This window comes from Pelobates fuscus, chromosome 6 (assembly GCF_036172605.1).
Source record: "Pelobates fuscus isolate aPelFus1 chromosome 6, aPelFus1.pri, whole genome shotgun sequence".
NCBI lineage: Eukaryota > Metazoa > Chordata > Amphibia > Anura > Pelobatidae > Pelobates > Pelobates fuscus.
In genome coordinates this window covers 276,852,499-276,878,486 of record NC_086322.1, presented here as the reverse complement: position 1 = coordinate 276,878,486, position 25,988 = coordinate 276,852,499, and the positions used below count along the sequence as shown (strand labels likewise).

The window sequence follows — 25,988 nt, the reverse complement described above, 5'->3', positions numbered from 1 at the left end:
GAGGCAGCAGGCGGGCAACCAGGCTCCTCCAATACAATGTGGCGAGATTGGTTTCGTCACATCTCTCCCCCTTTCCAAAAAGACTAACAGGGTACCTGACCTCCTGCCGGTCAGTGCCCTTGTTAGTCCAGCAACCCACCCACAAAGCAAAAAAAACAGTACAGCCCACCCACAATAAATAGTTACTACACCTGGGTAGAGGAGAAGTTTGTCCATGTCCAGGTGCCTCACCACGGCTGTGTAGGGGACTGGTAGGCTGCCTTGGTGGGTTGCTGAGTGGGCAGAGACCAGCGGTACTCTGTCCTGGTGCCAGCACTACCACCGGAGTAGTCTGGTTGGAGCCTGGTTGCTGGAGACGGACTGTCTCCCCCTTAGTTGCATAGCTCTGCTGCTGAGTGGGGAGACCGGTTGTCTCCCCCTTGGATACACAGCTCTGTCGTGGGGGGGTAGGAACGACCATCCCTACCCCCTGTGTGGTAAGTGCAGAGACCACGGTCCCATCTGCACTGGTGGGGGGTTTACAGTCTCCCCCTGGTACATTAAGCTGCCGCTGGGGAGAGGGGGTAACAAGCTCCTCTCCCGATAGAACACTCTGCCCATTAATGATCCGCCGCTGGGGAGAGGTGGTAACAAGCTCCTCTCCCATACATACTTTTAGTTTTTGCTTAGGGAGACTGACTGTCTCTCCTCCCAATACAGAGTCCTGCTGCTGGGGAAAGGAGACAGGGCTCTCTATTCCCTGCTGGATACTCTGCCGCTGGAGAATGGAGACTGGGCTCCCAATTCCCGGCACATCACACTGCCGCTGGGGAATGGAGACTGGGCTCCCAATTCCCGAAAAATCAGGCTGCCGCTGGGGAGGGAGGACGCTGCTCTCCTCTCCCTGTACTTCACATTGCCCTCCTGGTATATCACTCTGCTGCTGGGGGGCAGGAACAACTACCTCTGCCCCCTGTAACTCAGCCTGCCGCTGGGGAGGGAGGAGGCTGCTCTCCTCTCCCTGCACTTCACATTGCCCTCCTGGCATATCACTCTTCTGCTGGGGGGCAGGAACAACTACCTCTGCCCCCTGTAACTCAGCCTGCTGCTGGGGAGGGAGGAGGCTGCTCTCCTCTCCCTGCACTTCACATTGCCCTCCTGGCATATCACTCTGCTGCTGGGGGGCAGGAACAACTACCTCTGCCCCCTGTAACTCAGCCTGCCGCTGGGGAGGGAGGACACTGCTCTCCTCTCCCTGTACTTCACACTGCCTTCCTGGCATATCACTTTGCTGCTGGGGAGCAGGAACAACAACCTCTGCCCCCTGTAACTCAGCCTGCCGCTGGGGAGGGAGGACGCTGCTCTCCTCTCCCTGCAATTCACACTGCCTTCCTGGCATATCACTCTGCTGCTGGGGGGCAGGAACAACTACCTCTGCCCCCTGTAACTCAGCCTGCCGCTGGGGAATGGAGACTGGGCTCCCAATTCCCTGCAATTCACACTGCCGCTGGGGACTGGAGACTGAGCTCTCTCTGTCCCGTAACTGTAATTTCCGGTGGAGGTCCACCCAACGTGGCAGCTGACCGTCACCCTCTGCCCGGTATAGCAGAGTCTTGAACACTAGACCCCTCACGAACTTCACGGATTTCTCAGCTGGATTAGGTCCGAAAAAGTTCAACCGCAACCACATCATACGGTCAAATTCGGCTACAGAATATCTGTACTCCACTGCTGGTTCCATCCTGGTGCTGTCAGGGTCGCTGTACTGAGACATGCGTTGCCCTCAAATTGTAACATCCAAAGCAATGGTGTCTCCTGTAGCTGTCCTTCTGGCTGTAGGAACGATCCCGCCGCTTGCCACCAATTGTAACGGACCGTTTCAGCATATGAGGGGTTAAAATCCGTTTAGGCGATAATCCCCTTTTCTCAGAAAGGCACAGCTACTGCAAAACATCAGAACTCACGAACTGGATATAGGTGAATAAGGTAGCACTCCAGCTGGAACCTCACAAATAGCTGCTAGCAGATGAATAGGAAAAGCAGACATCAGCTTACACTCCTAGCAGTCAAATCTCCAACAGCATACAGTGAATCCCCCCAAGAACGAGACAAGGCTCCGTGTTGAGGGTCAAGCAGTGGTCTGTTTATTCAGGGCTACCTGCCCCTGTATTTATGCAGGTCTCCCACCTGGTGGACACTCCCCTAGGGGACCAGATGGAAGACTGAAACAGCAGACAGACATGTATCATTTTCGTACACACAGCCACAATACTTTCCCACAATGCATCTTGGTTTCCTCCTCCCTGCCCTGGAGATAATTAATGAAGTAATTAAATTATCTCCTAAGACAAAGGCAAGACTCCATTATGCACATGGTGACACAGAAACAGACTATCACTTTAACCCCTTAAGTCCGGAGGACGTAATATTACGTCCTGCAGGAACCGGCTCTAAACGCCGGCGGGCGTAATATTACGTCCTCGCCATAATGGCCGCCCACGTGGCCGGCGCTAATCGCCCGCTGCAGATCGCGGTCGGGGGGGATGCCTGGCCCCCCAGGCAACCCCCCCTGTGGCCGGTGACCGCGATCTGCAGTCTCTGATCGCAGTGACAGGCTGTCACTGCGACCAGTATTAAGCATGTGTCAGCCGATTTCAAATCGGCTGACACATGCGGCCGGCGGCGTTCCCCTTCTGCAGATCGCGGTCGGGGGACTTACCTGGCCCCCCAGGCAGTCCCCCTGGGGTCAGTGACCGCGATCTGCGAAGTCTGAGATCGCAGTGACAGGCTGTCACTGCGATCTCAGAGCTCTCTGATCGCAGTGACAGCCTGTCACTGCGATCAGTGTTACATGTGTCAGCCTATTGGCTGACACATGTAACTGGCACAGTGATCCCCCTGCAGATTGGAAGGGGGGAGTGCTTGTACCACCCAGGCACTCCCCCCTGTGGTCAATCACCCAATCTGCAGGAGGTGATCACAGTGACAGGCAGTCACTGTGATCACTGATCCTGTGTCAGCCAGTGATGTGAAATCACTGGCTGACACCGTCTCTGCCCCCTGTCCTGTAAAAAAAATAAAATATTAGTTCAAAAAATAAATGTAAAAAATTACAGTTACAAATAAGATATACTTAGATCATATATATTATATATATATGATCGAAGTATATATATATATATACACATACACACACACACACACACACATTTACACATACACGACGTGTATTTAAATATTAATATATATATAAATATATATATTATCAAATTACACGTAGACTGATACTGATCAAATATATATATAATTATTGTTATATATATATTTATATATAATATAAAAAAAATATGTAAATACGTAAAAAAATAAAATTTAAAAAATATTTAAAAATAAATAATAAAAAAATATATAGATGTGTGTTATTCCGTTCTAACTGTATTGTGATAATAATATATATATATTTATATCAAAATACACGTAGAACAAAATAATATATATCATAATATATATATCTATATACATAAATATATACGTATATATACCTATATATAAATAAAAATATTAAAAAAAAATTATACATATATATACGTATATATACACATATGTATATATATACATATATTAATTCTACACATATATTTATGTAATAATTTTACATAATTAGGTATCCTAATTAATTACAATTAGCGGGACCTGCCTGACAACCCATGCCGAAAGTATAGGGAATTTAATTTGCTAGCACTATATTTAACCCTATAACTTTCCAAGACACCATAAAACCTGTACATGGGGGGTACTGTTTTACTCGGGAGACTTTGCTGAACACAGATATTAGTGTTTCAAAACAGTAAAATGTATTACAACGATGATATCGCCAGTAAAAGTGACGTTTTCTGCATTTTTCACGCACAAACAGCACTTACACGGACGATATTATTGCTGCAATACTTTTTACTGTTTTGAAATACAAATATTTGTGTTGAGCGAAGTCTCCCGAGTACAACAGTACCCCACATGTACAGGTTTTATGGTGTTTTCAAAAGTTACAGCGTCAAATATAAGGCTTGTGTTTCATTTTTTTCACATTAAAATTCGCCAGATTGCTTACGTTGCCTTTGTGACCCTATGGTAGCCCAAGAATGAAAATTACCCCTATGATGGCATACCATTTGCAATAGTAGACAACCCAAGGTATTGCAAATGGGGTTTGTCCAGACTTTTTTAGTAGCCACTTAGTCACAAACACTGGCCAAAATTGGCGTTTTTTGCATTTTTCACACACAAACAAATACTAACGCTAACTTTGGCCAGTGTTTGTGACCAAATGGCTACTAAAAAAGACTGGACATACCCCATTTGCAATACCTTGGGTTGTCTACTATTGCAAATGGTATGCCATTATGGGTGTAAATTTAATTCCTGGGCTACTATACAGTCTCAAAGGCAACGTAACCAATCTGGCGAATTTCAATTTCAAATGTAACGTGCTATATTTGACCCTGTAACTTCCCAAAACACCATAAAACCTGTACATAGGGGGTACTGTTTTACACGTGAGACATCGCTGAATACAAATATGTGTATTGTATTGCAGTAAAAGCAAACAGTATTTTGACATCCACAGTTAAAATGTCACATAGAACAAAAAAAAAATAAAAAATTCTTTTTTTCTCCCATTTTTTAATAAAATTTTTATATTAAATTATGTTCAATACCTAAATATTTGATGTTAAATGAAAGCCCTGTTTCCCCTGAATAAAATGATATATAATAAGGGGGGGTGCATTTAATATGAAAGAGGTGAATTACGGTTGGACAGACATATAGCGTAAATGCCAGGTTTTGTTTACGTTTTGTTCTGTTCACAACTTGTACATTTGGCTGCGGTGTTAAGGGGTTAAAATACATACAGACACATTTTATACACAAAACACAGACATGTAACATATCCCCAGATAGCTCAGGTCTGGGTGCACATTATTAGGTGAATGGCACCCAGACCACACAAATACATTTTAATTGCCATGGAGCCAAAGTCTTTAATTATACCAACAGGCTCCATGGCAGGCTATCTGGGTTACTACAGTTCACATAAAACAAACTACCGAATTTCCCTGCATTCACCAAATCCATACGAATGAGAACCAGGGGCTGGAGGTTCAGCGGTGCCTGCACGGAAAAGTGTCCGATTTTGGTGCATGAAAGCCGGGCAGAAAAGTGCTAGCTGCCCGGGGAGCTCCAGACCAGCGCCACCTAGCGGCCGCTAAGTGTAACAGCGGCCACACAGTTAACAGGCAATTAACCGCAGCTTCAGGGAGGTAAATTGGCAGCACACTCCAGCTTCTGGGTGGCCAATTAACAACGCCGGCCGGCTTCCCACGGCTCTGGGGAGGTTGGTGAACGGCTGTTTGTTCGGTAGATGAAATCTACCGAACTGCTGTGCAGAAAGGGAGAAATAAATCCTTCTACACAGTAAAATTAACCCTTTCGCTGCCGGTCCATAGTCCAGAGGCAGCAGGCGGGCAACCAGGCTCCTCCAATACAATGTGGCGAGATTGGTTTCGTCACAATGTGTTTTCTAATAAAGAGTCAGCATTAATTGGAATGTGTATGTAGACTTGCCTAAGAAATAATAATAATTAACATTTTTACATATTTTCTTTTCTATAGTGAAACTAAGACACAATATCGTATTATTTTTCTTTTCTTTTTAGTCCAAATTTTGTTATTGCACAGACGCCACTATCTTCTTTGGTAGAGAAAAACACATAGAAAAACTGTGTTTAGCCAGTTGAAGAGGGAATGTTTACTCTTGTATTATATCTGCTTTTCTACAGGTACTTTAAAATAATACAGAATTTTTAAATTTAGATATCATGCAATCACTCCAGCTAAATAAATGAAACAAATTATAATTAAAAAAAAAAACTTGTGTATAAGTCGAGAAATGTTAGTTGTAAACTTCATTTTAAAACGCAGAATCGACATATCCATGGGTCAGTGCTAGTTTCGATAAAATTTCGACTCCCGAACTCCGTTCTCCTAGCTGTTCGGGAAGTCAAATGGGCAGGGGTACAAGTTTCAGCAGGGTTTGCGGGCTTGCATAGCCGACTCAGAGATCCATGCCGGCGACAACCATGTACCGCTGCCTGTGTCCGGGAGACAAGATTATACGAATGGCGGCCACCCAGGGAATGCTTGTTTGTGGATAACAGTCAGGGGTGGTCGGTGATTGCGAGGTGTTAACAAGGGGACCACACAGAGTACGGTAACTGAACAGAAGGGGAACAATTCCATTAGAATGCAGTACCCTTGACTTATCCACGAGTCATAGCATATCTCACAATTGTAGGTAAAAAAAACTGCACTCGACTTATAGACGAGTATATAAGGTAAGCTCAAGTGCTCAAACTCCCATTACTCCTGGGCGGTAGTAATGACCACAGGATTTATAAACCAAAACAAAACATTTTTAAAAAATATTACTTGTGCATTATCCCAAATCCCTGTGAACATTTAAATAACAGTAGATTTTTATTATTGCTGCTATTGCCATTTGGCCATTAAAGTGTAAGCTCACCTGCCCCACCAAGGAGAAACCTTGATGGTTTATTTTTTTTGTATCATAAAGGGCAATGTACACACCCTGTGTGTACCTAGTGTGTAGGGGTTTTCAGAAATACACCTTTCTGTCTCATTAGAGATTTTGCCTTTTAGTATAAAGCAGCAAGGTAAAATTTTAGTGTAGGATTCACCTAAGAGGTTTTGACAGGGCAGATGAGCTTGCACTTTAATTCGAGTTTGACTGCCGGGCTTAACTTAGCTGGTGTGCATTTGTTAAAGAAGAAAAAACGGTTTACTACATAAAAATAGTAAAAGAAAACAGCTATTGTGATAGACTACCCAGTCACCCAAGACTAGTACATTTCTCCCAACCACCACCTTCCTCAAAAAAGCTATGTTCACCAATTTTACCTCTCCAGCCCAGCACCCAAATAAGCAGCCTCAGAAGAAACACAAGACTGCAGGGATATCATAGAGGCAAGGTGTGCCTCTACTGAAACTCCTCATTGGATTGCAGAGCGCTCTCTGTCCCTGAGTCACCTAGGAGAGTGCTATTTGGAGGGGTGACAGAGGTGGTGAGGCAGCCAACAATACCATGGGCTTGAGAGAGCTCCATGTACCCATGGAAAGCGCTGTGTTTTTTCATGACTGTTGTTCTTCCCCCAGCATTATGGAACTCTGCCCTGGATCGGAGGATGGCTACAACCTGTTGAAAACTTGACTTCCATCTAAATCGAAGTAGCCAGCTATGATCCAAGCACTCTTTGGACAGAGTGGGGGCTCAGAGGAGAGCTTTTTCAGGGACACCAGTGGTTTGGAGACGTGGGCACAGGAACCCTGTACGTTCACTTTTTTTGTTAACCGGCGCCAAGGTTTCTGGCTTCTAAGTAAATTATCCACCTAGGTACAGACACCAAGGTGCCGGGAATGTCACAATATGATTGTTCTCCTGGGGACCTCCTGCCGATGCCCCAGGTATAAAAGTGTGATCATTCTCCTTATAAAACATTTCTCTTCACTAAGTCTCGATTAGTGTTTGGGTGAGACAGCTATGCAAGCTCTAACTTTGAACTATAATTACTGTTTTGTGCTCTGAGAACACTGAGGGAAAGGGGATCATTGGCGGTGAAACTTGGGTCCCCCTACCAGTAGACCGCAACAGTTATAAAATAAATGTCTTATAAATGTGGCTGTGAATGATTGTTAATGCACGTTATTTTTTTTCCAAAACAACATTTGAACTGCTTCAGATATGTTCTCTGTGTAATGGCACAAGTGATCAAAAATTATTTTAAGACCTGGGAGTTACCGAAGGGCAAGCTATTGAGTTTTGGGTCTTTTGTCCATTCTCAGAGTTCTCATATTCTGTGTTTTTGCTTAAATCTATAATAACCCAAAACATTCACTAACTCTAGCTATGCCCTTAACCATAACTCGGGCCATATCCTTGAAATTAACCCTAATGCTAATGCTACCATTCTGCAACAGGCAGAGGAATGCCTTACTATATACAATGCCCTGTGAGTGATCTACATTGTGAGTTAATAGCAGAATAAGAGGGATATGCTAAATCAAATTGTGACCGCTTGCCACTGGGTTAATAGCAATTTAAGATGTATCTAAGATCTTGGCTGCTAAATTACATTGTGACAGCTTGCCACTATGTTTTCTCCTTCTCAAGATGCTCTAACTCTGTAAACACTTTTGATAAACTGTAAAATGCGTTGTGTACTACATATTGGTTTTATTAATTTTTTCTCTCTTTTTTACTCTCTTTTTTTTTTTTCATCAGTAAAGTATATTTTTTATCCTGGACCTTATCATCACACTGCTTGCCTCATGATTTGCATATCCTTGGTGAGGATATGTGCCACCTACACTCCTAGGTAGTGATGTCGCAAACATAACATTTCCGGTTCGCGAACAGCGATCGCGAACTTCCGCAAATGTTCGCAAACCGGCGAACCGGGCAATCCGCCATAGACTTCAATGGGCAGGCGAATTTTAAAACCCACAGGGACTCTTTCTGGCCACAATATATGGATTTCCACCTGTCCTCAGAGACCCTGATACACACTGACACAGAGCAGAATAGGGACTGTTCCCCCTACATAGGGTCACTTGGCAGATATGGATTGACACCTATCCTAAGGATCCCTGATACACACTGACACAGAACAGAATAGGGACTGTTCCCCCTACATAGGGTCACTTGGCAGATATGGATTGACACGTGTCCTCGGGGACCCTGATACACACTGACACAGAGCAGAATAGGGACTGTTCCCCCTACATAGGGTCACTTGGCAGATATGGATTGACACCTGTCCTCAGGGACCCTGATACACACTGACACAGAGCAGAATAGGGACTGTTCCTCCTACATAGGGTCACTTGGCAGATATGGATTGACACCTGTCCTCAGAGACCCTGATACACACTGACACAGAGCAGAATAGGGAATATTCACTAAATGCCAAACATTGTTATACAGGGGAATATTCAGTAAATAAGGATAACAGGGGGGGGGGGACCTACTGTCATCCCGCCCGCCGCCACCCATTAACGGTGGGTGGGGGCCATAAAAATAATGAGGGGGGGGACCTACTGTATGATGTTGTATCGATCAGGTAGTGTAAGGGTTACACCCGCTTCACAGTGACAGACCAAACTCCCCGTTTAACGCACCGCAAACAACCGCAAACAGTCCATTTGCACAACCGCAAACTCCCCATTTGCACAAGGTTGGATACCAAGCTAGCCATGTCCCGTTCCTTGTCCTCACTGATGTCATTAAAGGTCTCTTCCTCCACCCAGCCACGTACAACACCAAGGGTCCCCGAAAGGTGACAACAAGCCCCCTGGGACGCCTGCTGTGTTTGGTCTTCCACCTCCTCAAAGCCACCTTCCTCCTCGGACTCCTCTTCTTCAGACTTCTCTCTCTGTGTTGCCTCTCTCTGTGTTATTATAAGGTGTGTTAAGTAGTACTATTCTTATCAGTTTAATCCCTGTTACGAGTAGAGGACTATTTCCTTGTTTCGCCAAACCCCTTCAAAGATGGAAAAAGCGGTATGAGTGGAAGAAACGAGGAAATGTGGTCAGGTGGTGGTGCCAGCCCCACCGAGTGCTTGTACCCAGGTATGCTAATAAACTGAAAAAAGAAAAAATCTCCCAAGAAGGAGATGTAAAACTGGCATAGGAAAAGGTTAGACAACTATAATAAAGTGATACCTACAAATCCTAGTGAGCATAAGTGTATAATAGAGGGAGAAAGGGAAAGCAGAGTGATGCTTCCTAATACCGCGGTTAGTACCCTTTGTTAAAGTAAATTGAGTAATGGACAAAAGTCTTTATTGTATCATTTATAAATAACAAAGGGATACTATACTCATTCCCCTATAGTGGTGAATTGTGTAATAATGGTAATACTATTACCTATTATACAATATTGCCAGGGGCAAGGAAATTCCCTCTAAATAGATGGGTATAGGCACAGAGTATGGAGACCGGAGTGATGCTGTCATAAAAAGTGTCAATAAGGTGATATAAAGTTAAATGTATCACAGACACACATCCACCCTTTCTCTTAGCTGGTTTCCAGAAATGCTGGATAGGTAGAAGGGCTATAAAGACTCAGAGAGGTCTAAGAAGAATCCTCTAAACTAGCCCTAATCTCCTTAAACACCTTCAAGGGTGTTCTAAGCTAAAGCTCAATCTAAACGTTTAGATGACTGCCTGATTTCCCATCACAGATGCTGGCTAGGAATAACAGTGTGCAAGACAAAGAGTGGGTCTAAGTGCCCATAGTGCAGTAAAGTGTCTCTAGTAAAGTGAAAAAGAGAATAACGAGCTGGCGCCCTATCAGGGGACATGTATATGGCATCGATTTTAGGAACCGAGAGATGGAAAAAGATGCTTGGTCGGTCCTCCTACTTCAAATTTGGGGCACTGCGCGTGCTATCTAATGTGCCACCAGATAGGAATAGTACTACTTAACACACCACTCCTATCAGTTTAATCCCTGTTATGTGCCTTTTTTTTGGTTAGGTTTTTGAAGGCACAGTGCAGCACCAGAGGCCCGAAAAATTAGTCATGTACACATGCCTGAAAAATTAGGTATTGTTGCAGCTGCTGCTGTAGCAGCAGCCAGAAATATTGATGTTTGTTTCCCAGGCAGAAAGTGCCCTAAAACATTGCGGCTTGAACCCTAGTTGGTGGCGGATAAGTCATGCAAGTCAACCGGCATTCAGAGCTAAAATACAGCAGCGTGTGGACCATTTTTAGCCCAAGGCAGCTCATCTCATCAGGCCTTTTTTAGTCGAATGTATCGCCCACTGTCAGTCCCTTCGGGATCCATCCCTCATTCATCTTAATAAAGGTGAGGTAATCTAGACTTTTTTGACCTAGGCAACTTCTCTTTTCAGTGACAATACCTCCTGCTGCACTGAAGGTCCTTTCTGACAGGACACTTGAAGCGGGGCAGGCCAGAAGTTCTATCTCAAATTGGGATAGCTCAGGCCACAGGTCAAGCCTGCACACCCAGTAGTGAAGGGGTTCATCGCTCCTCAGAGTGTCGATATCTGCAGTTAAGGCGAGGTAGTCTGCTACCTGTCGGTCGAGTCGTTCTCTGAGGGTGGATCCCGAAGGGCTGTGGCGATGCGTAGGACTTAAAAAGCTCCGCATGTCCTCCATCAACAACACGTCTGTAAAGCGTCTTGTCCTTGCCGGCGTGGTCGTGGGAGGAGAAGGATTACTTTCACCTCTTCCCCTGTTAGATTCCCGTTGTGCTGTGACATCACCCTTATACGCTGTGTAAAGCATACTTTTTAATTTATTTTACAAATGCTGCATCCTTTCCCACTTGTTGTACTTTGGTAACATTTCAGCCACTTTCTGCTTATACCGGGGGTCTAGTAGCGTGGACACCCAGTACAGGTCATTCTCCTTTAGCATTTTTATACGAGGGTCCCTCAACAGGCACGACAGCATGAAAGACCCCATTTGCACAAGGTTGGATGCCGAGCTACTCATTTCCCGTTCCTCCTCCTCAGTGATCTCAATGAAGGTTTGTTCTTCACCCCAGCTGCGTACAACACCACGGGTACCAGATAGGTGACAACGAGCACCCTGGGATGCCTGTTGTGGTTGGTTTTTGCTCCTTCTCCTCAAAGCCACATTCCTCCTCTTCCTCACAATCCTCTTCCAGCATTGCCGCAGGTCCAGCAAGCGATGCTGATTAGGCTGTTTCTGGTGGTGATGGTGACCACAACTCTTTCTCTTCCTCTTCACGCTCATCTACGGCCTGATCAAGCACTCTTCGCAGGGCACGCTCTAGGAAGAAAACAAATGGTATGATGTCGCTGATGGTGCCTTCAGTGCGACTGACTAGGTTTGTCAACTCCTCAAAAGGACGCATGAGCCTACAGGCATTGCGCATGAGGGTCCAGTAACGTGGCAAAAATTCCAAGCTCCCAAGAGGCTGTCCTAGCACCCGGGTCATACAAATATTCATTAACGGCTTTTTCTTGTTGGAGCAGGCGGTCGAACATTAGGAGTGTTGAATTCCAAAGTGTCGGGCTGTCGCAAATCAAGCGCCTCACTGGCATGTTGTTTCGCCGCTGGATATCTGCAAAGTGCGCCATGGCCGTGTAGGAATGACTGAAATGGCCACACACCTTCCTGGCCTGCTTCAGGGCGTCCTGTAAGCCTGTGTACTTATGCACAAAGTGTTGTACGATCAGATTACACACATGTGCCATGCACGGCACATGTATCAACTTGCCCAACTTCAATGCCGCCAACAAGTTTGTTCCATTGTCACAAACCAGTTTGCCGATCTCCAGTTGCTGCAGAGTCAGGCACTTTTCCACCTGTGCGTTTAGGGCGGACAGGAGTGCTTGTCCGGTGTGACTCTCTGCTTTCAAGCAAGTCAAACCCAAGACGGCATGACACTGCCGTATCCGGGATGTGGAATAGTACCTGGGGAGCTGGGGGGTGCCGTTGATGTGGAGCAAGACGCAGCAGCAGAAGAGGACTCAGCCAAGGAGGTTATGGAAGAGGATGGAGTAGGAGGAGTAGAGGAGGTGGCAGCAGGCCTGCCTGCAAGTCGTGGCGGTGTCACCAACTCCTCTGCAGAGCCACGCATTCCATGCTTGGCAGCCGCCAGCAGGTTTACCCAATGCGCAGTGTAGGTGATATACCTGCCCTGACCATGCTTTGCAGACCAGGTATCAGTGGTCAGATGGACCCTTGCCCCAACACTGTGTGACAGACATGCCATTACTTCCTTTTGCACAATCGAGTACAGGTTGGAGATTGCCTTTTGTGAAAAGAAATTTCGTCCGGGTACATTCCACTGCGGTGTCCCAATAGCTACAAATTTTTTGAACGCCTCAGACTCCACCAGCTTGTATGGTAAAAGCTGGCAGGCTAATAGTTCAGACAAGCCAGCTGTCAGATGCCGGGCAAGGGGCTGATTTTCTGACATTGGCTTCTTACCTCAAACATGTCCTTGACAGACACCTGACTGTGGGCAGATGAGCGGGAACTTCTCAAGGCGAGAGACGGAGTGGCGGATGGTTGGGAGGGGGCAAGGGGGACAGCAGTGGTTGATGTGGCTGAAGATGCTGGACCAGGAGGAGGATGGCGGCTTTGAGTTTGTGTGCTGCTTGTACTCATGTGTTGATCCCATAGGCGTTTGTGATGTGCGATCATGTGCCTACGCAAAGCAGTTGTACCTAGGTGGGTGTTGGACTTCCCACGACTCAGTTTCTTTTGGCACAGGTTGCAAATGGCATTTCTGTTGTCAGAGGCAGACACACAAAAAAAATTCCACACTGCTGAGCTCTGCAATGACGGCATTCTGGTGGTGGACACAGCATGCGTTGATTGGCGTGCTGTCGGGCTGACCCCGGGTGCCGATGCATGCTGTCTGACTGTGCCACTAGCTCCTTGCGATGACCTCCCCCTGCTTCCAACTCGTCTCCTCCTCCTCTCTGTCTCCCCATATGAACTTTCGCCCTGTTCTTCTTCTTGCCGAGCGGGCACCCACGTGACATCCATGGACGCATCGTCATCATCAACCGCTTCACTTGTATCTGACAACTCAGCAAAGGAAGCAGCAGCGGGTACAACATCATCATCATCATCACACCGTACGTCCATGTGTGTAATGCTGCCTGACTGAGACATATCCCTGTTATCTACATTGTCTTGCAATAATGGTTGTGCATCACTCAATTCTTCAAATGGATGTGTAGATAACTCCTCTGACAGATAAAGTGAAGTGGCTGTGGTGCTAGTGTTGGTGGTGGCGGCAGGCGGTGAGTGGTATCTTCAGAGGTGCCCGAAGCTAAGCTGGAGGAGGATGATGCGTCAAGGTTCCGAGCGGAAGCTGTAGAAGATTGGGTGTCCTGTGTTAGCCAGTCAACTATGTCCTCAGAACTTTTCAAGTTCAGGGTACGTGGCCTCTGAAAACTGGGCATTATTCTAGGGCAAAAGGGAAACACAGCACCACGACCACGACGGCCCCTGCGGTGTGGCCTGCTTCTGCCTGTCATTTTTTTTTGGGATAAGTAGTACTATGTGTGCAAGCTACTGTGAGACCAGATATGACTGGCACTGTGCAGTGGCAGAGGTTGGCAGAGTACACGCTGTAGGCCTGACACACCTGCTTGAAGACAACTAACTGCTATTCAATCTATAACAGTGAAAAATGTTTTGGGGTTTTTAAATGCACGCTATTGTGACACCAGATATGAGTGGCAATGTGCACTGGCAGAGGTTGGCAGAGTACACGCTGTAGGCCTGACACACCCGCTTGAAGACAACTAACTGCTATTCAATCTATAACAGTGAAAAAAGTTTTTGGGTTTTTAAATGCAATCTATTGCGACACCAGATATGAGTGGCACTGTGCACTGGCAGAGGTTGGCAGAGTAGACGCTGTAGGCCTGACACACCCGCTTGAAGACAACTAACTGCTATTCAATCTATAACAGTGAAAAAGGGTCTGGAAGGGAGGGCCTGCTGCTGATTGGCTGGAATGTGTCTGCTGACTGTGAGGCACAGTGTCAAAGTTTACTCAATGATGACGAATAGGTGGCGGATCGAAACGCGCATATGTTCGCCCGCCGTGGTGAACGCGAACACACTATGTTCGCAAGGAACTATTCGCCAGCAAACCGTTCGGTATATCACTACTCCTAGGATTGAATTTTGCTCCATTCTACGTAGGTACGTTTTTAATTTGTTTTTACACATTGTGCACTATTGTGTTTTATTCTCTTTCAAGCACTTCAAGCATTAATTTACTGCACTATATTATTTTATTCTGCTCTCCTTTTATATATCTACAAGACCCTCAACTACTATAAGGGCTCTTATAGTGTTACACTACATCGCTAGGTGGGGATCATACAGCCCAAACACTTAAGAGAGAGCTGGATTACAGCTCCTAAAAGTGTAAGTGCATATCTTATTACTTTATATTCCATAAAAGCATACTCAAATTCACTACACTATTAGTTGCTGTATTCTCTTCTTGTTGTTAGATGTACCTATTCTCTTTTATGATGTTTTCTCCTCTGCTTATCAGATCACAAACATTAATCTAGAAAGTCGGCAATGGTCCAGGCACTCAAGGTTTAACCAAAAACGCAGGATTATTGGAACAGTGTACAAGCTTGCTTGCCTTGACCATTATCTACTTTCTAAACCGCAGAGTGAGGTTTGGCTTACCTTAGCTCCGATGCACCCTGGGGACCAAGGGAGTGCGGTGTCCCATGTACTATTGAACAAAGACAGAAATCGGCACAGAGCTGATTGCAAATCACTTTGTCATCTGGCTGCAGGGAGCACTCTGGAAGAAGAGATCAGGGTTTTTAAAAACCCTGGGATTCTCGATGACATCAGGAAAATAGTGGTGACATTATATGTAGTGGGACTCGTGCCTCACTTTGAGTACAGCACACAGGTTGTTGGTTAACTTGGGGTCATTAACTGTGGCCCCAGCTGACATAGGGGAGACCAAGGTATCAATATACAACACCATCTGGCACTGAAAGGTAGAAGGTACTATTACGTGACAAGGGTTTATAAAGTGGCTCGGTCACCTCAAACTTACCTTTCTCCAATTGTTTAATCATTCAGAATCTATTCTTCTTCTCTTCATTTTTGATCTATTTCTCTTTCAAACATAACACAAAATAGAACTACCTGGTATTATGTATTTTCCCAAAAGTGGGAATCTGGCAATTGTCTTGTGTTTTTTATGTTTGTCTTATGTTTTTAAGAAAAAAGTCAGAAATGAAGAAACAAAGAACAGATTCTGAAAGAGGAATCAATAGGAGAAATTTAAGTTTGACAGTGCCACTTTAAGGAGTATTTTGTTTCATGCTACAGTACATCCATTTGCCTGAAATGGTCAATGGTCTGAACAGAGTACGTAATCTGTGCTTGTGCTTAAATGCATTATTTTTTTCTCCTATTGTATTTTTGTTAATACAAATCACTTACAATATGATATAAGTGTTTTCAAAGAAAAAGCACAGACAAACAACACATCGCATATACAGCTTACCGACAAACATTCACAAACAATATTCCCATACGGACAGCAACACAAGGAGCCACCCAAAAGAAACAAAACACATAGCCTGCTTATACACCAAGCAACACAAGAAGGCTCCCCACCGTGAGGCACCTTACATCCTTACAAACAGCTACCCCAAGCACAGTGACAGACATCACACAACCAGCCAACTAGTAAACACAGAGCAAAGCAGAAAGTTGCAAGTTTGCTTCTCCCAGTTTCTATTACCCTGAAGGGAACATCTTTGACAGAATTTGAAGATATTTTCTGCAACATGTGTTAATGATTTTTGAAAAAATGTAGTCTTTCCCCTGGAGGGTGTCTGCACTGTCTGATTTCCAAATGAAACACCCACAACAAAGTGTATAAATAGAATAAACAGCAAAGACCAGCATCCACATCTTTTGCTTCAACCAAAGTGTTTTAGTTCTTCATCAAACATGACCTCTTATCTGTCTAGTTCTCGAGCCCAGAGCAGCAGATCATCTTACGGTTCAGGTGCTGCTAGTGGATTTGGAGGTGGTTTTGGTGGCCGCTCTGGTGGTTTTGGTGGTAGTTCTGTTGGTTTTAGTGGTAGCTCTGATGGAGGTTTCAGTAGCAACTATGGATCTGGAGTTGGCGGTGGAGCAAGTAGTGGGTTTTCCATCAGTTCTAGTTCATCAAGCAGTGGTTTTGGAGGTTATCCTGGAAATGATAAGCAGACCATGCAAAACCTTAATGACCGTCTATCCAACTACCTTGAAAAAGTGAGAGCTTTGGTAGCAGCTAATGGTGAACTGGAAATTAAGATCCGAGAATGGTACGAAAAACGACTTGCTGGTGGTGCATCTGCAAGCGGCAAAGATTACAGCAAATACTTTGAAATCATCCAAGACCTGAGGAACAAGGTAACAATCTTATATTAACGGGGTATTTTTTCGCAACAGGTCTTACAGTATGTGCTAACTGTATAAATTAATAATTGAAGTGGTCATCATGTTAAAATGTATTTATCATTTATGTTTAACTGATTATTAATTTATTGGTATACAAAAACAACTTTCAAAATGACCAAAGATTTGTAATTGTGTATTTAATTTGGTTTATATTTATGTGTTTGAGAGAAATATGTATTTCTCAGTTGTGTAGAAGACAATATAGTAAAAACGTAGGTAACACAGTAATATGATGTATTGAATATATTAATAGGTATTGCTAAAGTGAATAGCTTCTAACATTTCTAATTTACCTTATTACATAAATGTAAGCTTTAATTGTCTTTATGGCAGTTTACTTACTCAGTTTGTTTGCACAATAGCCACTAATAGTAATAGATAAATTAATCTTTACAAGTATGTCTCTTGTTTATAGATTCTCGCCGCCACTATTGATAACTCCAGAGTTGTTCTGCAAATTGACAATGCCAGATTGGCTGCCGACGACTTTAGACTTAAGTAAGTTTGTCATTTTACTAGAAAACAATAGAAAATAGAAAAACAATCTAGCTTTCAATCTTAATTCAGATTAGAGTGTACAGTAAACCCCCAGTGAACACGACATACCATGTATCACATGATATACTGTAAAAAGGTTTTACTTCAACGAACACTTTATCGAGGAGTTAGAATTACATACATAGTTACATAGTAACTAATTCCTCATTAGTTGAGGAATTTTCATAGAGATACATCAATATATATATATATATATTGATACATGTTTCCTGAAAACATATAAGGTTCTAGAAGAGTTCAAGTATTAGAAAGGTCTTGCTAAATGATATAGGTTTCTTTATTGAGGGACCAGGGATCAACGTTTCAGACCTGTACCAGGACTTTCATCAGGATCAGGTTCTAAAACAGAGTGGTGACAAAAGAAAACAAATTAATTGTGGAGAAGACAGCTGTTCAAATTCAATATTTGTTTCAATATTCAGCTTCCAATATCAATAGCGTTCTTCTGTAATAAAAAAAACATAATAGTGAAAAGTTAATTGTTGAAATCAATATTATTTTTTCTCTACAAGGTATGAGAATGAGCTGGCTCTCCGCCAGAGCGTGGAGGCCGATATTAATGGACTCCACAGAGTGTTTGATGAACTGACTCTGACAAGAACTGATCTTGAGATCCAGATTGAGAGCTTGACTGATGAGCTAGTCTATCTTAAGAAGAACCACGAGGAGGTAAGAATGAAGAGTGCCATTTATATATTAAAATATGAAACAACAAAGTGTAACCCAGAGGGAAACTAGTGTAGATATAGAAGATAATACCATTGTATATCTATCTAATCTCATACGTTGTCATGGATTGATTACCCAGACTAATTTGCTAAAAATTGAGAATAAATACATTTTATTAGAGAAAGTATTAAAAAAGAGGAAAATGTAACAAAAAACATATTTCACACTTAAAGTGCTCGTGTAGCAGTGATTATAGTATATCTTAGCAGGCTTGTGCTAAATCCAATGAATATCTATATTGGCCACTAGCAGTTGTAATCCGAAGCTAGTCTAAAGTCAAATCTTTTAACATCTAAGTGGCCAAGTGGTTCAGCCAAAAATTATGCACAATGCCTGCTTTAGGGATTATTCTATGCGGGTATGCGCACACATCATTCTCAATGTATTGTCTCAAAACACGTCTGTATATAAGACAAAGTGATAAGTACAAGATTAGCTAAAAGTTGCCTTTGAAAGAGGTGATGATGTAGACTATCCTTTCATCAGGAGTCGATAGTTTCGGGGAGCAAGCTGATTACTATCTAACTACGATCTATGTAAGATCATCAGCACCAGGTTGGGCGAAATGCGTGTTATGGGCCTGTGCTGCATCTTACAAAGATCATAGTTTGATAGCATCTGAATATGCAGCCATGATGGCTCTACCGCGTTATTTTTTAACTAACTTACCTATAGAAGTGATCACGCTATTTTAAGGTTTATTTATGTGGGGAATAGCCTGGGAGCATAGATAGGTGCCCTCAAAGGCACACAGGGAAGCATTTGAGTCCTAGTATAAATTTGATTTACATAGAGATACATAGATTGGAATGTGGTTGACATTGTAGCCACAGTGTTGCGAGTGGATAAAACTCTTATTTCATGTTCTGTGCATACCTTATTTAGCATTAGCTAAAGGCTTCTCACATTGTAATCAGCCTGCTCCCCGAAAATATTAACTCCTGATAGTTGTTACTTTTGATACTTGTTACTATTTCCTCTCTTTTGTAATTCTTGTTTTATCTAATAAAATTTATTTATTTTAAATTTTTGACAAATTAGTCTGGGTAATCAATCCATGGCACCGTATGAGATTAGATAGATATATATTGGTATTTATCTTCTATATCTACACTAGTTTCCCTCAGGGTTACACTTTCTTGTTTCATTTTTCAGTTTTCTGCTTGTAGTTACCCCCCATTTTGAGTGTACCCTTTAATATAAGAATCGGCTAGAACCCCTCCCCCCTTCTCATCTATACTTATATATTAGTTTTTCAGCAATAGCAAACAATTAGTCAAACATTGTGATGCACACATTTTGGAAATAATGTAAAAAAGAGTCTTCGACACAGTGAAACATTTCTCCAAATAATGGACAAGTACTTCTAAAATCAGTATAGCCTTCACAGTGACACGTATTGCACATAAGACCTGAAAATGATGCCACAGATTGTTTTGCATGTGCAGTAGTCTTCATAAAAGTGGGACCTCTTGCAAATCAGTCATAGCAAATATTCTTGGTGGAATTTCCCACAATGAAGACAATCTTCTGTTTATTCTTTAGGAAATTGGTATTGCAAATAGCAGTGCATCTGGCCAGGTCAATGTCGAAATGGATGCTGCTCCAGGTATAGATCTGACCAAGATTCTGAATGACATGAGAGCCGACTACGAAGTCCTGGCAGAAAAGAACCGTAGGGACACAGAGCAATGGTTTAACCAAAAGGTAAATTATTGATATGTAGTGCCCTCTCATATTGTACATACTGATTTGCTCTTCAGAAACGGCATACAATTTCTTCAATGCTTCATGTTTTAGAGCACCGAGCTGAAGAAGGAGATATCTGCTGGTGTGGAGCAGGTGCAGACAAGCAAGAGTGAAGTCTCTGACTTAAGACGTTCTCTTCAATCTTTGGAAATTGAACTTCAATCTCAACTGGCAATGGTAAGCACAGTTTGTTGGAGAAGGCAAACACATTTAAAATAAATACATGTGTTGAAAAAAAAACACATTTTATCACACGTTTAACCATATGAATTTTATTAATCTCTAAATTTTATTATACATTATAAACATTGACTAAATTAAGTACTATTCAAAACTAGCACAACTTAATACACTTTCACTGTGACAAACTGAGCCTCGTCACGTGTTCTGGGGACCATGCGGGCGGTCAGCCAAAATTTAGACTTATCTAGGTGATTTGTGGATATGTTGGTCACCCAGATCAGGGCTATAAGGGGATGTAACATTTTTGGGGGGTTTATGTATTTTTAGGGTACTTTTGGGGTGTTTGGGAAAAAGTATGTTGTTTTTTTTCTGTGCTTGGAGATAATTGGATTAGATTAGTACAGTTCCTGATCCAATTATGTCCCAGGCACAGATGAGAGATTATCTGATTTTGTATGAGAGTGTCCTGGCCTGAGAGCCAATGTGATTGTGTATTTGTTTCTATTGTGGTTTACTCTCAGGTCCGGGGGGAAGTGCCCCTTGCATGGGGACTGTCATAAAATGCTAGTTGTGGCTACCATTAAATGAGATTTGTTTTACCCTTCATGAATTCTAGGCTCATGTTTGGGGTATTGGAGAACTATAGTCACACTCTGGGGATTGCAATAATCAGTATACCCCCTTGGGTCACAGCACTTGCTCTTATAAGAGCAGCCTACTTCGCACTCGGGACGAGGAGAGATCTACACACTGGAAGCTGGATCCTAGTCTTGGGTCCAGGGTGGGTGGAGGACAGCGAGACCCCAACCAAGCTGAGGCAGTTTGTGGGGTTTACGGTGTTATGGTATTCCAGTGCAGTGCTTATGGTGCTCGCAAGTACTAGGAAGCAGCGAATGATGGGGGTACCCGGTCGGGGTGCCAGGTGGTCCGTTACATTCACAATAATAAAGAATGCATATTGTAAAACAAGGATAACAAGAATAGCTAATACATGTCTCTTGAAATCATGAAGAATATGTTAACCTCTTTAGCGTTCAATATTTTTGATACAATTATCAAGGCAAAAAGATTAATCAGTTTCAACACAGACATGCTTTTTAAAGGGAACATTAAGATTTACTGTTATTGTAAAGTGAAATATTCTTGCAGTATATTTAACATTTTCAGATGCTTACGAGTTCCAGGATCTATACAATGATCATCTCTTGTGTACCTAAATCTAGAAAAAATCATTGGAAGACACACTGGGGGAAACAGAAGGCAGTTATTGTGCCAAGCTACAACAGCTGCAACGCACAATAAGTGGTCTAGAAGAACAACTATTCCAGATCAGATCTGATATGGAAGGGCAGAGTCAGGAGTACCAGCAACTTCTAGATATTAAGAGCAGACTGGAGATGGAGATCGAAACATACCGCCGCCTGCTTGAGGGCGAGTTTGGGTAGGTACTGGTGACACTTAGAAGGTTATTAGTGCATGCATGTTGGGAATGGGAATACATCATTTTAAGCTTGCATTATAACTAGATAAATGTTCAACACATTCCATGCTATGCTAAAAAGACTGCAGGAATAATGATTTTATATTTTTTGAGTCAACTAGAATTGCAGTGAGAAAACGTTTGCAAACTTTGAACACAGATGAGTAACTTTTTTTCAACATGTCGATATATTTTAATTAGTCACTGTTGAGCACCTAATTTAAAGTTTTCCAAACTAAAATTTAAAAATTTGCTCAAAAAAGTAAAAAAAAACCAACAACATTTTGTGTGAATTGTAGCCTTTCTGCATATGATCAGAAATCTGCCACATTTTTACCATTTCTTCCTTTTTTTTTTACACACAATCTCCTAGTGTCTTAAGATAAAACAGCTTCTTGGACTGCTGGATCAGGAATGTCCCTTCATTTGCTAGGAAGTCTAACATCTACTGTACATTTTTTAATTTCAATCTGAATTCAGATTTGATGTACCCTAGAGCTTTATAATCAAATCATCTATGAAAATATAGAATTCCATGTGTTTCATATATATTTTTGTCCACAGACAATCTTCACACTCTAGCTCCAGTTCATCCAGTGGGTCAGCTGTTGCCGTGTCTTCCACCGAACTTACATCACATGTTTCCACAAACGAATCATCAGCATCTTCTATAGATTCCAAAAAAGGTACGAAAATAAATCACTTATTGCAGGCATGTGGTTAGAACATCTCCAGTTACACGATCCAGATATTTTAGTGTCTATGTTAATATTTGGTAATTTTGTATATTGTTTGGCCATTATCAGTAGTAAAAATGCATCAGTAGGAGATAACCTCCGCGTATTCAAGTGATATGAAGATTTTCTTTGTTCCATAAATATATATATATATATATATTTTCAATTTATGACAATAACTGATGAAACTACCATAGGTACGAATGTGTACATAGTATAATAGGTCTCAATCATACATGATGAACTATTTAGCCATGGCCTCGATTTAATATTGTTGCATAATCTTTTCAAATTATTTAACATTTTTCGACACTTTTAAAATTACTTAATCGTATCAAATATATTTAAATGTTTTAATTTTTTTTAAATATATATTCTTTCAAGATATTAAATTATATATATATATATATATATTTATGATTTCATGTCTTGAACGAATATATTAAATAATTTGAAAAGCTTATGTGACAATATTAAATCGAGGCCTTTATTCCTTCGCCTCTTTTTCTACACGTATGCATTTAAAGGGCATAGTAGGTAGGGATAGATGGTTAATATGGTCCCTAAAATGTTATAGGATATTTAGAAATTGCATGATATAGCCATGGTAGATAAATTAGAAATATTTGCACCAATATAATACGTACATAAATCAATGTCTATTTTAATCTTGTCATCATTTTTGCAGTAAGTTGCCAGTAAGTTACCAAAAGTCAGATACAAAAGTATGGACTGGGACATAAAACATTTGTATATGCAATATACAGACAAGAAGTACACTATTGTTAGACAATTTGAACCTGATCCAGCCGTTTTCGGAAGAAGTTAATATTTGTAAGAGGCCATTTGCTAAGAAGCCATATTTAAAGTTAGCCACTTCAAATACATAAACAGACAGAATATGTTTTCACGAATTGTCAAATTGCACCAGAAACTCTGTCTGTTTTGATCATTTCTGAACCTGTTTGAGGCTTCAGTTAAAGTAAAGGTTGGTCAACCTGAAGTCCCCTGTCAATTAAAGAGCCCTTCACAACTATATACATTTTTTATTTATTAATTTACTCAATCTTTGTATTTTCAGATCCGACAAAAACCAGAAAGGTAAAAACCATTGTGGAGGAAATGGTTAATGGCAAGGTTGTATCAACTGAGGTAAAGGAAATTGAAGAAAACATGAACTAAAAAGCAAGACTTGATTTGTTAGAACAATAGGCCAAAACCCCAACTATTAAGGATCTTTATTTCACTAAACCAAGTCTCCTTTACAAAAAGATGGTGTTTGATGTTACAATAAAATTCTTTCAGCAAGTTATACCTTTTTATGTCTTTTCTTATAAAGAGTCATTACCAAGTTCACATTTTTTTTAAAAGTATGCATATCTTATTTTCTACAGTTTAACTAGGATAATTAATAACAGAACAAAAGTAATAGGCGCTCACTATAGTGTAGTAGTTTGATAGGGGCTGCGGTACACAATACAAGGATCCCCAATACCTCGTGTGATGGATAAACAGAAAGATACGTGGCGTATACTGCACCAAAAAAATCATACGTACATAGACCTTCAGAGGGTATAATGCTTTGAACCTCAGGATAATAAAAAAAAAAACAATAATTGTGCAGTACAATATGATAAAGTACAAATTATACAGATAGTAGCCATAAGAAAACCACTCACATTTGATTGAGTTATTTTAGAGCTCTGCTGTATTGCATGTGGACGGTACAATCTCAGGCAATTCAGGTTGTGGGGCCATGCTGTGTAGGCAAGGCCGCCATCAGGGTGGATGCAGTCAGTTCCCCAGTAGGGGGCCTGAGACAGTTAGGGGTCTGAATGCAGCTGATGTAGAAAAGTCACCATCGGGTGGGGGGAACTTGGACATCAGGTGGGGGAAGCTTTAAAATGTATGCGGGGGGGGGGGGGGAGGGGGGGGGTATTTTGGTCACAACACAAAGCCCTGTGTATAGCATCCAAGAACATGTGAGACTTAGGAATATGTTCCTCATTTCTCAGGACTCCCCAATCTCACTTGACTATTTCATATGGTAAATTTAGGGCGGGACTGTAAGGTAGTGCTTTCATGTCATTCCCAGTTTTTGCTGTGTTTGTTCCATGTATCCTTTTGTGTGCACTGTCTTTATCTATTAAATCACAAATTAATAGATTTCTGGTGTTGGCTGTGGACAAATGTAGGATTTAATCTTGTAATTCAGAGATTGATATGGATCTGTGACTCCCTGTGAGTGAGGAGGTTAACCAGCATGTGGTAACCTTACTTGCTCTTGGCCCTATAATGGTCAAAGTTATCTGGGGAAACGGGAAGAACTAGAGAGGTTCCCCAGTTTTTGGGGTGGTCATAATAGCAGAGTACTGGCTGTTTGAACAGTGATAGTCTTTAACCGTGCTCTGAGAGCACCACCTTGTGGCCAAGAGAGAGTTCCCTTAGACTTTGTGGCAGGAAGCCAGTCAGATTACGTCACACTCGTGTAATGAGAAAGAAACAATTTCCAGCTGCAATTCTATATTCTGTACACATTTCTTCATTCTTTGCTAGTAAGGAAGGAAAAACAAATGAAAAGTGTTGTGAAATATGACTGAATATTTTAACCCTTTTCACTCAGATAACATTTCCGTGTTGTTCACCAAATTTATTTATAGAAATCACTTTGTGGGTGCGTTTTGTTTTTTTCAAGTTGCCTTTATCAGATAACGTTATGTAGCTCTGGGTGAGCCAAACGATCGTCAAACTTGTATCTTACTCATACGTGGGACATAAGATCGTAATGAGAAAATTAAAATGGCCCACCTTGTGGAACAGTCGAGGGGAAAGGCCTGACAATGCAAATTCATTATTTTGCACACAAAAAAAAAAAAAAAAAAAACGAGACAACTAAATATAAATGCTATACAATTAAAAATCGAAATCTAAAAAGAAAAGCATTTCAGATTTAGGAAGTTGATATACAATTAAAGTGGTGCTGTCATTGAAAAGAGTCTATGACCTATGTTATAACTAGTTAAAATTGTCCTACGTTGTGTTGATTGTTATTAAATACATACACCTTGGGCATTTTAGACTCAGATCATTACCAGAGCATTCAAATGTCTGTATACCATGCTTCCAAGTGTCCCGCTTTTGTCAGGACAGTCCTGATTTTGGTGTGCTGTCTGTCAGGATTACAGTATGATCCAGCACGTAGTATTGTGTAACACAGAGGACTGATAGGTAACATATACCGCACCTTAGAATGGCCAGACTAACGTACCAAAGAATAGTCAGGAATAGCCGAGGTCAAGGGACACAGAAAGAGACACAGTGATAAGGAAAAGTCAGGGGTCAGGGATGCCAGAAAACAGGGAAGTCAAAACCAATGCCAAAGTCAAAATACCAGAATAATCAGAATCAATAATGCGCTCTCAGACAACCACAAGGGAAACCACGACAGGACACAGAGCAAGAGGAGAACGGTGCCTAAATAC

General features: G+C 42.1%; 1 protein-coding gene across 4 annotated transcripts in view; it reads left to right on the top strand.

The window, feature by feature from the left end:
* Nucleotides 1-25,988, top strand: part of LOC134614930 (keratin, type I cytoskeletal 47 kDa-like) — a 120,021-nt gene that overhangs the window by 46,356 nt on the left and 47,677 nt on the right. The window contains exons 1-8 of one of the 4 annotated variants that reach the window (XM_063459210.1): nt 16,537-17,022; nt 17,486-17,568; nt 18,141-18,297; nt 19,903-20,064; nt 20,158-20,283; nt 21,513-21,730; nt 22,334-22,455; nt 23,588-23,818. The exons of 1 other annotated variant lie outside the window; for it this stretch is intronic. In XM_063459210.1, coding sequence (XP_063315280.1) covers nt 16,576-17,022; nt 17,486-17,568; nt 18,141-18,297; nt 19,903-20,064; nt 20,158-20,283; nt 21,513-21,730; nt 22,334-22,455; nt 23,588-23,688 — 1,416 coding nt within the window. In that variant the 5' untranslated portion in view covers nt 16,537-16,575 and the 3' untranslated portion in view covers nt 23,689-23,818. Of the gene's footprint in view, nt 1-16,536; nt 17,023-17,485; nt 17,569-18,140; nt 18,298-19,902; nt 20,065-20,157; nt 20,284-21,512; nt 21,731-22,333; nt 22,456-23,587; nt 23,819-25,988 lie in introns of those variants that run through there. 2 more of the 4 variants (XM_063459205.1, XM_063459209.1) reach the window with 2 other exon arrangements.